The sequence below is a fragment of the Rattus rattus genome, chromosome 4 (genome assembly GCF_011064425.1).
Source record: "Rattus rattus isolate New Zealand chromosome 4, Rrattus_CSIRO_v1, whole genome shotgun sequence".
Lineage (NCBI taxonomy): Eukaryota > Metazoa > Chordata > Mammalia > Rodentia > Muridae > Rattus > Rattus rattus.
Genome location: NC_046157.1, coordinates 15,269,221 through 15,285,214, shown reverse-complemented (window position 1 = coordinate 15,285,214; position 15,994 = coordinate 15,269,221). Strand labels below are relative to the sequence as shown.

The 15,994-nt window shown below is 38.7% G+C and overlaps 1 protein-coding gene across 3 annotated transcripts in view; it reads left to right on the top strand.

The window, feature by feature from the left end:
* Window positions 1–6,062: 6,062 nt before the first annotated feature.
* Atp13a3 (ATPase 13A3) overlaps window positions 6,063–15,994 on the top strand; it is a 52,206-nt gene continuing 42,274 nt past the window's right edge. For 2 of the 3 annotated variants that reach the window (XM_032900063.1, XM_032900061.1), the window contains exons 1-6: window positions 6,063–6,126; window positions 10,405–10,578; window positions 11,235–11,405; window positions 11,724–11,794; window positions 13,582–13,662; window positions 15,573–15,642. In XM_032900063.1, the coding sequence (XP_032755954.1) occupies window positions 6,076–6,126; window positions 10,405–10,578; window positions 11,235–11,405; window positions 11,724–11,794; window positions 13,582–13,662; window positions 15,573–15,642 (618 nt within the window). In that variant the 5' untranslated portion in view covers window positions 6,063–6,075. The remainder of the gene's footprint in view (window positions 6,127–10,404; window positions 10,579–11,234; window positions 11,406–11,723; window positions 11,795–13,581; window positions 13,663–15,572; window positions 15,643–15,994) is intronic. The other variant, XM_032900064.1, reaches the window with a different exon arrangement.

The window sequence follows — 15,994 nt, the reverse complement described above, 5'->3', positions numbered from 1 at the left end:
AACAAATAAAAGGCAATGTGCTTGTTAAAGAAATAGCTTTAAAAATGCCAAAGGTAAAATGACTTCAGATGAGATCTAGGCAAAGAGAGTGGAGATTTTAGGATTTATGTATACATCATTCAATCTTCCTTCTGGGTAAAACCAGCTAACTCTGTCTTCTGATTCCCCTTCCTTCTTAAGTAGACACTGTAAAATGCAGACTAAACTGGGTGGTGTGGCGTATGCCTACAATCCCAGCACTCTGGAGGTAGGTAGAGGCAGGAGGGTCACATGTTCAAGGCCAGCCGCAGTTGCATAGGGAGTCGAGGGCCAGCCTAGGTTATATGATATTGTCTTAAAATATAAATTAATTAGTTGATTAACCAATCCAAGCTTTATCAGATGAACTATTTTGTCTCATGAGGACAGTCTTAACCATTTGGAATACCTCTAAATAAAAATGCTTATTTAAAAAATAGTATATAATAAAGTGATATAGTGTAGGCTAAACTCATTCTTTATATTAAATCCCAACATGGGTAATACTGTGTGGCCTAATTATAACTTATTTTGTTATACCTCTTGTGTTGCTCCTTAACACAGAAAAAAATGCAAAAACTTCACATGACAAATGTAAATACAGTCTTAGTTTGGTGTATATTGGACACAATAGTCTTCCTTAAGCCTAAACACAGAAACAAAAGCATGTATTATAAGAGAAAGTCTAAGATGGGAAGTGATACAGTGGGTATTGAGTAAACCTTTGTTAAAATGTAGCTGGTATCTTTGTAAAATTTCCATGTATTCATTAAGCTATATTATGTCATTTTATTGTTATGTTAGGAGCTGATTTGAAGTTGAGTTCTGTCCTCAGCACTGTCAATTGTTCGCTTACTATGGTTGGAGGATTAAAATTTCGTTAATCTTTTTACATAGGTATTTATATAGATAGTAGAATAAAGATCGTTTGTTGGGTTGAGTTAGAACCAGGGCATGCACATTTTGAATTGTGGGTTTGTTGTGGGTACAGTAAATTTGAAAGTCTATGCCAGTTGTGGTATTTGTTGAAGTATCCCTTTTGGTGTCCTTTGGTTTTTACTTGGGTGAGGTAGTAAATGCTTGTAATCTCAGCCCTAGGAAAGTTAAGGCAAGAGATTAGGAGCAGTTTAGACTATATGGAGAGACCTTATCTCAAAAAAGGAGGGGTAAATGTCTGCTTAAAATTTTTTTATTTGTGGGCATATGTTATGGGGTGGGGCAGGGGGAGCGTATATATGTAGCACTTATATGGAGGTCAGAAGCAACTACATAGGAAGTGCAGGACCAGCCTGGGCTACATGGGAGTCTTCACAAAAGAAAACAAAATATAATACTTAAAATTGCTTTGCTTCAAGTTTTACTTAAGTTACTGATGACTCTGTAAAGCTTCTTGTGAAATTAATCCTTTGGGAATTCTAGGCAGGTTTAAAATTTTTCATTTTATTTTGCGATAGCTTCAGACTGACCTTGAACTCATTATTCTACCTCAGTCTCCTGAATGCTGAGATTACAGATGTATACACCACATTTGACTCAGATGAACTATTACAGTATTTTGCTCATGGAAAGCAAAGATGTCTATGATGTTCTCTGCAAGTTGATGCCAGTTTGTCTTGTTTGAGAAAATAAGCTCTCATCAACTTCTAGAACAGGCTAAAGACTAATTTCAGTAGTTCTTAAACTATGGAATGTATGTGCGGGAGAGTAAGCATTATATTAAACTCAGTGACTTTTATTTCGGATAGCTTCACTTTGTCCTCCCCTGCATTTTATTCTCCTGATGAAGTAAATCCATTTCATTATAAATTCAAGGAAGGGTTTGGTTAAGGACAATAGCCTAGACCTTTACTGTTAGATAACATCAGGATTCAGGCGTGCACTGTAGGCCGGAACCTGTGTGTGCTGGCAGGAGAGGGTTTATTCAAATAGGAGTTCTGCCAGTGGCAAAGAACAGAAGGGCATATCTTCTAAAACCAATTTAAAGTTGCTGAATTAAAAAGTCCTAAATTTTAATATCATAATCATCTTTAAAGCAATTTAAACAGAACCAGTATTTGGTATAAAATTCTAATGTTTGTGTGGATTTTTATGGTTTTATTTTATATGAAGAGCCAGCTTTTGAAAGCTGATGTGTCAGGATCGGAGAAGAGCAATGGTATAATGCTATTGGTAAGAAAAAAATTCTTTTTCTGTGATGTAGAAATTGACTTGATTGAAGAAAAAATGCAAGCCACCTTTTCAAAGCTTGTTAATGCTTCACATGTCTTAGATGTGTGAAAAACACATTTAATATGCAACTTGGTTACATTTGTGTGTATGTATATATGTATATGTATTTTTTAGTTTAAAGGAAACTTTATTGAGACCTGGTGAAGGGGGCAGACAGAGAAAGGTGACAGAGAAGGACAGAAAGAGAGGAGAAAGAGGGGAAGAGGAAGAGGACATTTGTATTTTTAAGATTTTTTTATTGTTCATTGTCTTTATGGAGTCCTTGTAATGTTAAAGGTTTATTTATATAAGCACTTACGTTTAGTTATCCGTTTACAATCTGTATGTTTTAGATGTAAGCACAAGCACAGTTGGGTTATGAGTTTTCCAAGTGTATTTGAAGGGTTTAATTCTTGGTAATTTCTTGTGAGGTGTATATATTTAAAGTTAATGAGATAGCTTCAGACTATGGATTATTTTTTAGAACAATTTTATATTTAAATTAATTTTATCACTTTGCTAACTTTAGTAGAATTTGTTAAGCTGTTACTTTTGTCTTAAAGCAGTTGACTCATAGAGAAGTAATTCTGTATAAGGAGCTGCAGTATACTGTGGTCAGTGATTGCTGAGGAAGATTTAAGTATCGGTTGTCCTACCCACTAAATCACCACATGATAACTCAAATAATTGGAGTATTCCTTGCTACGTTTTTTAACTGTTTAAGATTTTGGGAATAAACTCAATGTTAAAATAAGGTCAACTTGTTAAGGAAATTTAGGGAAATATTTTTAAAATAGTAAACAGGCTCAATGAGAGCATTGAATTTTAATGGCAATTTCAGCTAGTCATACTGGTTCATTTCTTTATAATCCCACAAAAGGAGGGAAAGGAGAGATAGGGTGAAAAAGGGGGGTGAGATCAAAAACTTGGGCCATTGGTCTGCACTGTAAGCTCCAGGCCAGCCAGGGAAGAGGTTAGAACTGATCATTTAAATGTTACTGGCCATTGGAATTTGTTATGTAACTGCCAGGACTTTGCCAGGGACTAAAGTCTGAGGTGCTTAATCATTTGTATAAAGTGGTAGGCTATTTGCATTTTAACCTATGTGTATTCCTTTGCTATTCATGACAAGAAAAAAGGGTATTTGTTTAGTACTAGTGCTTTGTCTTCCCAAATATTTGTTCAACCTGGTTGGTTAAATTCTCTGGAAGTCTTCTGGGGAAACAGATGCAGTTGGGTGGGAGAACACTTAGTTATCACATACACTTCCCTAGCCAGGCCCTCCATACATTTCTCCAGCCCCTCAGAAATAATGCAGGCTGGTTCTGCAGTGGCAGTGACATGCCAGTTGTTGACTCTCTACTACTTACGATCATAAAACTCAGTATGCTTCCTTAATCCATACTTCCTGCAGTTTTGATATATAATAATTTAATTTCTGAGAGAAATACTCTTTTTTTTCATCCCTTAGTGTTAGGGGAGTCTTATTCATCTACTTTGGTCTAAAAGGCTTTACAGAAGAACTAAATTCACTGTAAAGCATCAAGCAGCAGCCAGGAAACCAAGCTCACAGCATGTGGGTGTGGGAGTGGGTGTGGGAGTGGGTGTGGGTGTGGGAGTGGGGGGTGGGTGTGGGGAGGGTTTGGGGGTGTGGGGGAAAGGAAGGGTCAAGTAGCTCAGTCTGCTCATTCATGATTCCTGCCTCTGCCTCCCGGATGCTGGGGTCATAGGTGTGTACCAGCAAGTCCAGACCTTAAGAGATTGTTTTTTTTTTTTTTTCCCTACGTGGAAAGGTTTAATGAGAGAAGAAGAGTAGAGGAGGGGAGAAGTAAAGGCCAGCCATGAGCACGGGAGGGAAGGGGGATGGGGAGCGGGGAGAGAAGGGACAAAGGAGAAGAGGGTAAGAGAGCAGAGAAGAGAGGAGAGATTGTGTACCTAAGAAATACACACACAATAGTAACTCCTAACACATTTTATTAGGATAACACTTAACCAACCCTGTATGACTCCAGGCACACTGAGCAGTCCTCTGATTGTTCCTTCCTCTGTGTTCTTTCACCCTAAGTCTAGGGTGAAAACTCACTGAGTTCACTGACAACTAGCCAAAGAGATTACTTAAAAGGGGAGAGGAGGAGATTACTAAAGAAATTTGTAAACTGTAAAGCACGGCCCCTTTTCTTGCCAAGGTAATAGAAATTAAAGTTTCAGTTTGGCCAGGTGGTGGTATAAAATCCCAGCACAGAGACCAGCCAGGGCTACACAGAGAAACCCTGTCTCAAAAGACCAAAACCGGGGTTGGGGATTTAGCTCAGCGGTAGAGCGCTTACCTAGCGAGCGCAAGGCCCTGGGATCGGTCCCCAGCTCCGAAAAAAAAAAAGAAAAAAAAAAAAAAAAACAAAACCAAAGCAGACAAAAAACAAAAAAAAAAAATTAAAGTTTGTTATTGAGACAGTCTTACTATGTAACTCCAGTTGTCCTGGAGTTCACTGTGTGACATCAAGTGTGACATGCTGGCCTTGATTTTACAGATGTGCTCACACCTTCCAAGTGCTGGGCTGAGATGATAAAGTTAGGAGCTATGACACCTGGTATATACTAAAAGATTTTGTTTTTGTTTTTAGGATAACTTATTCTTTGATAATTTCATGCCCATGTCTAATGTGTATGGATTTTCACATACCCATCCTTTCTCTCTTCCCCCATTGTCTTATCTTCCACTTCAGAACATGTTTTCTCAGCAAGCCCTTTGCTTTCATCTACTTTTTTGTTTTGCTATTATCCATTGAGTTTAATTAGGGTTGATCAGGTAACTTAGTAATGGCCATTCAACTGAAGAAATGGTCTCTTCCCCTAGCAGCCATTAGCTGCCAATAGCTCCTCGGGGATGGATGGGGGTCTCATGACTCTCTGTCCATGAGGAAATATCGATGGGATTTGCTACTGGGAGTTAGTGAGTACAGCTGTCATGTCATGTGTTGTGGATAGTATTTCATACTTTTGTTTGTTTCTCTTTTTTTTTTTCCAGCCCCCTATAATTTCGTGGTGTTCTTTCAGCCTTGGAGTGGGTGAAATAGTTGTCCTAAGTGTTTAGGGCTGGAGCTCTCAACATTTATTCTACCAGTTATGTATCGCTTTGCTAACTGCAGATGTTTCTCTGTCCAAGAAAACAACTGGAGGTAGTTTGAACAAAACAAGAATAATAGGTTCATTACTAAAGGGTCTGAAACTTCCCCAGACATGGGCTTTAGACAGGTTTACAGGTCAAAGCATGCTTTCCATCCTGTGTGTGGAATGAGTCCCAAATCCAATCAGTGGTTGGTTATGTACGTAACAGTCATGACCCTATTAGATTTCGTGAGGATGTTTTACCTGACAGGTTGGTATTGTAGTGCAGAGTGTATATCTGGGTTTTGACCGTTGATGGTTTTCTCCAGTAGCAGCTTGCACAGCACCTTTTGGTGGTAGGAAAGCTACTCACCGGGGACTGTTTCTAGCTCAGTTCCAACTTGATTTCTCCATGAGTGGTGTCATCAGCAGTGGGGTTTTAGCATCTAGTTCTGTTGGTGTCCAAGATTTGTTTTTAAAGAAAGCCAACATTTGTTTTTTTTTAATTAAAGATATATTATGTGAGTACACTGTCACTGTCTTCAGACACCAGTAGAGGGCATCAGATCTTATTACAGATGGTTGTGAAGCCACCATGTGGTTGCTGGGAATTGAACTCAGGACCTCTGGAGGAGCAGCCAGTGTTAATTGCTGAGCCATCTCTAGCTCCCAACATTTGTTTCTTTTCTTGCAGTTATCTTCACCTGTTGTGTGAAGCACAGCACCTCTCAAGCCACTGTAGAAATGGACAAAGAAGAAAGGAAGATTATCAACAAGGGACAAGAAGATGAAATGGTAACCAACTTTCATAATTTTCTCGGGAATAAAAGGATACAATTAAAGGAAAACCAACATAGACTGGGGGGTACCACAGTGGTGGCCTGTTTGTCCACCTAATGTACTGAGGCTCCAGTGAAACACCCACTCCCATGAATCAGAATTTTTGTATCCTTACTAAGGGGTATGTGTGTGTGTGTGTGTGTTTGTGTGTGTGTGTGTGTGTGTGTGTGTGTGTGTGTGTGTGTGTGTTTTCTTTGCTTTAGACAACAAAGTCTTCACTGTAAAGCCACAGCTGGTCTGGAACTTGTTCTGTTGTTCCTGGCCTGACTTGAAGTAGTGAGCAGTAGTGATGGTAGCAGGGTTTCTCTGAGTAACCCTGGCTGTCCTGGACCTTTTTCTGTAGAACAGGCCTCAAACTCAGAGATCTGCCTTCCTCTGCTTATCTAATGGTGGGATTAAAGTTATGCTTCTCTGTGTCCTGACATTGGGTTTTATTGTTTATTTTTGGTTATTTGAATTGAGGTTTTTCGTTGACGTTTTAAAATAATTCATTTTTATGTGCATTGGGTTTTTTTGCCTACATGTATGTTTGTTTCAGGTGTCAGAAGCCCCACAGCTAGAGTTAGACAGGTGCAAGCTGCCATATGTGGGTGCTGGGATTGAGCCCTGGTTCTCTGGAAGAGCAGCCCTTACCACTGAGCCATCTCTCCAGGCCTGCATAGTTTGGATTTTAGTATATAGATTTTCAGGGTTTTTGTTTGTTTTTATTTTAATTGTTGAAGGTTTTCATTTTCTCTTGTAGTTTAGTCATAGTGAACAATGGATCACCAGTTTATTTTGTCCATCAGAAGCATGCCTCTCCTGCAGCTTAAAGAGTTTCATCCTGAAGTGGGGGCAGGACTTTAGAATACCTAAGCACTTATCCTGAGAAAAGAGTAATTTTAGATGTATTTCATAGCTATGTGACTTAATGGGAAGGTTAAAGTAGAACATTGGAATATTATATATATACTATTCATATATGATATATTGGAGTATTATATATATATATGAATAAATGACAGAACTTGAGCAAAATCCACTTGGTTCCAGATGGTTTTTTTCTCTTCCTCTGTCCCCTCCCACTCCTTCTTTTTCTTCTTCTTCTCCTTCTTTTGACAGTTTCATTACTTTTCAATTTTTTCTTTTATTGAAAAGATTTCTTTTTTTTCCCATTCCATATATTCCCCTCCCTCTGTTCCTCCCAGTTCCTTCTACTTCTCCCATTTGGATCTACCCCATTTTTGTCTCAATAGAAAAATGAAAAGACATCTAAGGGATAACAATAAAGCAAAATATTATAAGATAAATACAACAGCAGATGAGAGTAGGACAAAGCAAGCAGAAGGAAAGGAGCCCAAGGGGAGACAGAGAGCAGCCATAGACACAGACCCGTGCTGTGCACCCAGAAGCCCACAGAAACACAAAGCTGGAGACCATGATGTATATGCAAGACTTGTAGGGCCAAAGGGCTGGGGAGACGGCTCAGCGGTTAGGAGCACCGACTGCTCTTCCAGAGGTCCTGAGTTCAATTCCCAGCAACCACATGGTGGCTCTCAACCATCTGTAATGAGATCTGATGCCCTCTTCTGGTGTGTCTGAAGACAGCGACAGTGTACTCATTTAAAAAAAAAAAAAAGGGAAACAATATCCTGACAGGACAGTGTGAGGCAAGGAGCCTTCAAAGATGCGATAAGTTTGGTTTTATTGGTCTCTACTGCTGAGCCTGCAATCTACTCTTAAGGTGGTTTGTTGTTCCCCGGGGTCTCATTTTGTTTTCCCGGCTGATCTAAATACACTGTTGCCCAGACTAGTCTCCGGTTTATGGCAACCCTTCTGCTTTAGCCTGAGTGTGCTGTGATGGGACGCATAAGCCGTCATACTCAGTTCCCCTTTCCCGTGTAAACTGATAGCAGTTGGGGGAAGACATGGTTCTTTTTTTTTTTTTTCTTCTTCGGAGCTGGGGACCGAACCCAGGGCCTTGCGCTTGCTAGGCAAGCGCTCTACCGCTGAGCTAAATCCCCAACCCCTGAAGACGTGGTTCTTTATGTGGTGATTTAAAGTGTTAGCTAGTGCTAAAGTATCCCAAATAAGGTCTCTATCTGTCTGTCTGTCTCTGTCTCTCCCACCCCCTCCTTGAGACAGGGTCTCTTTGTGTAACTCAGGCTATCCTGGGACTTGTTATAGACCAGGTCTCCCTAGTTCTGGGAGTGCCTTCCAGGTGCCACCACACCTGGCTGTTGGTGTAGGTACACATGTGCCATGGGTGCATGTGGTGGATGTCAGAAGACAACTTTCAGGAGTTTTGTAGGTTTTTAAAGTTGTATGGGTTTTAGTGATTGAACTCAGGTCAGCATGCATGGCAAGCATATTTAGTCTCTGAGACATCTTGCTGGTTCCCCAAGTAAAAAAAAAAATCGTGGTTTATAAAGGTGAAAATTCAGCTCAGTTAAAACAAAAACTCGGTTTTTTGTTAGGTGAAGTAGATGACTTTAAAATAATCATAGGATAAAGTTTTCTCCTTGCTGTATAGTTCAGGCTGTGCTCAAACTCACATTTTCTTTCCCGTGTTAGGCTTCCAAGTGCTGAGATTATAGACATGTATCACCACTGTTATTGTAAAAATATAAAAAATAAAAAAGGTAAGGTTGTCTTTTATCCCTATTAGGTCCGGCACCGCAGTGCCCCAGATATCTGCTGGATATCTTGTCAGAAGCACATGTTCCAATTCCCTGGCAGCCCAAATCAGCGGCCCCACACTCCATTACACTTAAATCTACACATGAAAGAACAGACAACACAATAACCTTAGATCCAATTGATAAGATATAATTGCCCACCTAAACATACAACGCCCAGTACCATCCATCCCCTAAGAACATTAATAACAACCTGTAAATAGTGGAATCTTAACATCACCTGCCATGGCTTCTCTCCCTCTTCCTCCTGTCTCTTCTCCTTTCTGTTCCAGTCTTCTCTTCCTTCAAACTTCTCTCCCATCCATCCTTCCTTCTCCTCCAATGACAGGCCTCCTTCTATCCTGTACCTGCCCCTCACCTGTATTTTACAAATTCAGTGGGGAGAAGGATCTGGTGAAGTCACCTGAGTCCTGAGTACTGACTAGGCAGCCGTCCTTGGGGCAGTGGAATTAGCATCAAAATACAGATAACTCACAACACACCACCACATCGAATAATAAGTTGTAATATATTTCAGATGTTGCCATGGGGATAAATAATTTCTATTGCTTGAAATTTACACCTAACTAGGCCTTCAATAATTTGAAATGTTGTATTTGGTAGCCCTTGTAAAGTTAATTAATGGTGTGACATTGGAACAATTTCCAAGTCACTTAAAACAAACAAAACCTACTGAAAGGGAATGTGCAGGGCAGAGAGGCATGGAGGTGCATGCTTTGTAATTCTAGATGTAGGAGACAGAGAAGCAGGAATGGAGGCCAGCCTTGGGTACTTTCACTTACCTGTGCGAGACCCCATTTCATGGCAAGCACGTACACATTTGAGCCATCTCAACAGTCTAAGACCCTGTCTCAATCTGTCCGTACGTCTGTATGTCCGTACATCCATCTGTCAGTCCAGTCCAGTCAGTCAGGAATGCAATGTCATGAAACAAGATGTAAGTAGAAAAACTGGTGAAATTCAGAGTGTAACTGTTAGTACAGGAACAATTTTTGACAGAAGCACCAGATGTTAGGGTCAGGGGAAAGTGGATGGAACTGTCTACAGTTTTCTATAAGTGGTTGCAGAATAAAAACTTTATGAAGACTTATGCTTTTAAAAATGAAATGATAAAATTACAAGGAATAGGACTGATGAGTTGCCTTGGTGGGTGGTTAAGAGCACTGGATGCTCTTCTGGAGGACCCAGGTTTGATTCTCAGCATCCGCATTGGGCATATAGCCATCTGTAACTGAATTTCCAGGGGGCATCCCGTGACCCCTCTGGTCTCTGGACATTTTATACACACGGTGTATAGACAGTAGGCAAGATACCCATGCACATTATATATATGCTGTGTTAGTAGCAAAGAATTATTAGACATAAATACAATACGTGATTAACAAATTTTACTATTAAGTCTAAAATTTGTACAGTGAACTTATTGAAAATAACAGGAAAATTAGCAGTTGAGAAAATACAGTTACTATGCAAAGAAAATAGTACATAACTGAGAGCAAATGCTAGTTTATCTGCCTTATCATTTGCTCATCATGTGATTGCCATTTCTGTGCAGGAGATACATGGCTATAACTTATGCCGCTGGAAGCTTGCCATGGTTTGTGTAGGGGTGATTTGTACTGGTGGTTTTCTCCTCCTCCTCCTCTACTGGATGCCTGAGTGGCGAGTGAAGGCCACGTGTGTTAGAGCTGCAGTTAAAGACTGTGAAGTGGTGCTTCTCAGGACGACTGTAAGTCCATGGCTGTATTTACTAGTAGCTGATTGTTCAGAGAGTAAAATAGTGGCTTTGTATAAACTGTGTAGAATAAGTAACTTGGACTTTATTGCTAGGACATGATAAGGAATGTTTAATATGTTTAAATATGGCTTTGATGTGAATACTGTTTCAGTGATTAGGCTGAAAGGAGTCTTAAAGCTGATGAAGCTGTCCTCCTACAGTGCTTCATGATCCACGGCATTAGATACTTAAGGTCCTGGCCCTTTAGGATTATATATATATGTGTATATTATATATTACATATAATATTATATATTATATATATTCATACACCTCGTTGACTAGGCCAGCTGTTGAGTGTGATGTTACATCTTAAGCGATTTCTTTAGAACCTTAATTGGAAGCATTTTTTAAGAGGTTGTAATATTTAATATTCAATATATATGTGATTAAGTTAAAGAATTGTGAACTTTTATAAATCTATTGATAGTATTGGTAAAGTGTGTCAAGAGTTGATGATAAATTTTTCCTATTAAGTGAATGTGAAATAGTACCATATCAGCAAGAGATGACTAAATTTGTAAATAATAGCATTTACATAAAGATTTAGGCAGTGTTTAATATATATATTTAATATTAATTAACTGACCTTTCCCCTTTCTTCTAAGGATGAATTTAGAATATGGTTTTGTGCAAAAATTCACTTTCTTTCTCTGGAGAATCAACCAAATTTGAATGCAAAGTCTTTAGTTAATAAGGTTTCTAATGGCCATGCTGTTCATCTGACTGAAGAAAATAGATGTGAAATGAATAAATACTCACAAAGTCAGTCACAACAGGTACTGTGATGGAGTGTCAACGCTGTGAGAAACTGTTACTTACATTCTACATTATGAAAGATACATTAGAATCTTACATTTCAGTTACTGCTTGAAATAAAATTACATGCTTTATAAAATACCTGTCACTAAATAAAACTTGAGGGTTTTTGTTTTTTGTATTTTGGTTTTTGTTTTTTATTCTTTTATATATTACATTCCAACTGCAATTTCCCTTCCCTCCTCCTCCCAACCCCTACCCCAAAAACTTTAGGTTTAAGAGAAAGTTTGTTTTGTTTGATAGAAGCCTTTTGATTTAATGTTATGTGTGTTCTACAGATGCGTTATTTTACCCACCATAGCATAAGATATTTCTGGAATGATGCCATTCACAATTTTGATTTCTTAAAGTAAGTATCTTTATTGTTTTTGGAATGTGTTATGAATATTTTTAAATGTTTTAGTAGAAGTGGCTATATTCTAATGTTAACACAAAAATCAAAGAGGCTTTTACTTTATTACTTAATTCACTTATTAACAACTCTATGTTGTTTGAAGTTTCATTAACAGTTTTAAAGTAAGTCTCACCTGCAACTTGTACCTCAGAATTTTACATAAATATAAAAGGAAGCCAGACACAGTGGTGCGTGCCTGTGACCCCGCAGTACGAGGCTGAGTGCATGAAGAGTTTGAGTTTACCTTGGAGCTTAGGTTTTCAAGTCACGTTTTTGTTTGGTTTTACTCTGGTTTTGGTATACCCTGGGCTGAGCATCTGGGACTCACATGCTAACAAGCGGTGACTCTATCAGTGGTCCCCACTCCCAACCCCTATGCTCTTCTCCTAGAGTATCTGCATTAGTTCTTAGTGTTGGCAGTCCCATCCAGTGTACTCAAAGAACCATGTAACATGTACTTAAAAAACTTTTACCATCTTGGTAAAATGTTGTCCTTGGACAGGACAAATTGGAGTAATCCCTTATTTGCTTTATTTGTGTGTGTAGAGATCAAAGTTAAATAAAAACTTACTATAATTTAGACTTTATTTAAAAGATGGGGTCTTGCTATTTCACTCAGTTTGTATCCAATTTCCCATCTTAGCCTCCTGAGGATTCTGTTTTGCTCTGTAGCTGTTCTCAGACACACCAGAAGAGGGCAGCAAGTCCCATTAGAGATGGTTGTGAGCCACCATGTGGTTGTGGGATTTGAACTCAGGTCCTCTGGAAGAGCAGTCAGTGCTCTTAGCCTCTGAGCCATCTCTCCAGCTTGAAGTTAACAGTAAAAACAAGAATCAGGAACATTTAAGTTAAAACCTGTAACGCATACCTAGAATACTAAAGAATGTTCTGGAATTGGCCAGTGCTTTTCTCATATCCGGTTGAAGTTGATGCACCATTGCTTTAGTGAAGAACTCCAGTGTCCTACAGGCTTGTTAAACACTTCGTTGCTAGTCCTTCTTTATACTGCATTCTGGAGAAGTCAACAGCTGTTGGAAAGAGCGTATAACATACTTGTTGTGTGTCAGCCACTGAAACTTATAAAATTTAAACCTACCATAACATCAACAAGTTGTAGAACTTAGCTTTCCTATATGTAAAATGTAGGAAAGAAGAAGGAGGAGTGTGCTTAATTCTCTTTGCTTTAGAATTATTTGGCTAGTATCTATTAAAATAAGTGTAATTATGACATTTTGGAGGGAAAGCAGATATGTTAGTTGGTTCCTAGTTAGAATTGTTCTAGATCTTAGACATTTATGATTGTAAATTCTGTACTTTCAAATGTAGTCACAAAAGGACTTATTTGTGCATTGTGGAAGAAAACGAACAGTAAATAGTAAATCTTTAGTTTGAAAATCTCATTAGTCACCCTTTATCTTAAGTTTTATTAGTTTGATTGTTGACTCCTAAGCTTTGGAAACTGTCAGAGGATAATGCTGCTGTGAATGTTTATTTTATATAGCATTATTTAGAGCCATGGCAAATGCAGTGAATAATTTAGTTGTGTTTGAGATTTAAACTATTGATTGTTTTATTTTAAGAATTTGAGATTTTAAAATTCTCATGACTTCTATTTTTTGTTAAGAATTTCTAAGAAGTTTGTAAGGAAGTTAGTTCTGAATTCGAACATATAGCAAAATGAGGCATTAATACATTTGGCTATTTTAAACTTTGTTTAAAGTAAAAACTTTGGATTTATTTAGGGGACTGGATGAAGGTGTGTCTTGTGCGTCAATGTATGAAAAGCATAGTGCAGGCCTGACAAAGGGGATGCATGCCTACAGGTAACTGTATCCAACTGAAGGAGGTCTCTTCCCAACACTCTCAAACCCAGACGTGCACACAGCTCTCCACGTAATGCAGGCTCCTGAATACTACATTCTGTTAGTTACACCTTACTGAATGATACTGTGAGCAAAACTCCATCAGTTTAAAACTATAAAAAAATGTTAAAGCTAATAATCCCTTAAGTTTTACTATTTAATCAATTCTACGATGCAAATTTCCCCACCTTTTCCTATCTCTGAATTTGGGATGTGTTGTGTGTTGGGTAGTGTTCTTCTCAGTCACACATAAGTGTGCTCTGTAAATTATTAGTAACACCTTAAGATTTTTTTATGTGGGAATTGTAAGCATGTGCTGGAATTTCCCACCTGAAACTGTAAACCGGGAGCCATGCTTTTTCTAGCCTTTTTTTTTTTTAAAGTATGAAAATATGCTAGTGTCCCAGTGCTGGGGAATCACAGGCAGGTGGATCTCTGAGTTTGAAGCTAGCCTGGTCTATAAAGTGGGTTCCAGAACAGCAAGGGCTATGCAGAGAAACCCAATCTCTGAAAAATAAACACTGCCAGCATATTGCACGTTTTAAAGATAAATGTAGTGTACTATTACAAGAGATTACGATGAAGAAGCTATGGGTTTTAGAGGGAGCAGAGGTAGTATAGAATTCAGGTCCTTACTTGGGCTAGTTAAATACTTTACACTGACCTGTGCATACCACCCCTCCACACCCCCCTTTTTAAATGAGGTCTCAGGTAGCTTACTATGTGGCCAAGGGTGGGTGTCTTTGAATTTTTTGACCTTGAGTTTGCTTCCCAAGTGCTGGTCTTCCAGGAAAGCACCTCATCGTGCGTGGTTTATGGAATTGTTAGGAATTAAAGCCAGGGTTGACAGCCACTCTTGACAGTGGAGCAGCACTCCCAGCCTCTAAGCAACTTTAAGAAAACGTTTTCTAAAAGATTTTAAATTTGTAATATTTTGAAATGAACTTCATTAGTAAAATATTCTTGCTAGAGAGAAGGGTAATATTCATCAAATGTATTTAGGGTTGGGTTTTTGTTTTTTTTTGTTTTTTTCTGATTACAAAAGTTAGTTAAATAAAATTTGCTCTGTTGGGGCTGAAGAAGATGTCCCAGTGGTTAAGAGCACTGACTGCTCTTCCAGAAGACCCATAGCAGCTCACCGTTGCCTGTAAATCAAGTTCCAGAGGATCCATTGCTTTCCAGTAGCTTCGTTGGGTAGTGCATGCATGTGCAATTACACATTTAGGCAAAACACCCACGAACATTAAATAAAAATGAGATCTCAAAAAACATTTTCCCTCTGTTCAAGAAGAGGATCTTAGTCAGTTGCGATGGCTTACACCTATAGTCCCAGCACTTGGAAAGTTGAGGCAGGAGGATTCCCATGAGTTTGAAAGGCAGCCTGAGCGATACGTAAGTTTCAGGATACCCTGCCTACACATAATAAACAAATGAGCCCTTTTGCTCACATGGTTATTATTGATTAGTAAGAAAGAACTTGTCATCTAGGAAATGGGAGTCTAAAGGAAGCAAACTGCTAAACAGTCGGTGACCACTGTTGATGTCTGATTTAAATGCTGTAGCTAGCTCTTTTCTTTTACTTATTTATTTTGGCTTTTGAGACAGGATTTCTCTGTGTACCTTGGCTGCCCTGGAACTCAGTCTGAAGACACAGTTGGCCTCGAATTCAGATCCACCTGCCTCTCCCCGAGTGCTGGGATGAGTGTGAGCCACCATGACCCAGCAGCTTTTTTATTTTTAAAAGTAGAGAATTTTAGTCATGGAACATGAGATTTTTTAAAACATGAATCTAAGAATGATTGGCTTTACCCATATTTAGCATAATTCTTTTCCTAAATTATTTATACAATTACTGCATTTTTCTGTCGTAGAAAGTTGCTTTATGGAGTAAATGAAATAGCTGTGAAAGTGCCTTCTGTTTTTAAGCTTCTGATTAAAGAGGTAAGACTTTAATACAGCTCAACAGCAGATCCATCAATTTGGTTGTATTTAAGAACCTGTTCTTAGTTTTCTGCTTCTTTGCTTCATATTTTACTTGAAAAGTAAAAATTGAAAAAAAAATTTCGTGTGGTGGAAAAGGTATGAGTATACATTTATTATATAGATTGCTTTTTTGTGTTTCATGTCTACATCGCATCCTAAGTGTGCGTGACGTCTTGCTCCCTTGCTCCTTTGACTTCACGTCAGAGGAAGCGTGTTAGCTCTTGCAGTGAGGATTCATTTAAAAGTGCTAGGCTGTGCGAGTGAAAGGTTAGGGATATGTGTGGGAAGTTGGTGAGTAACTGCCTGGCAG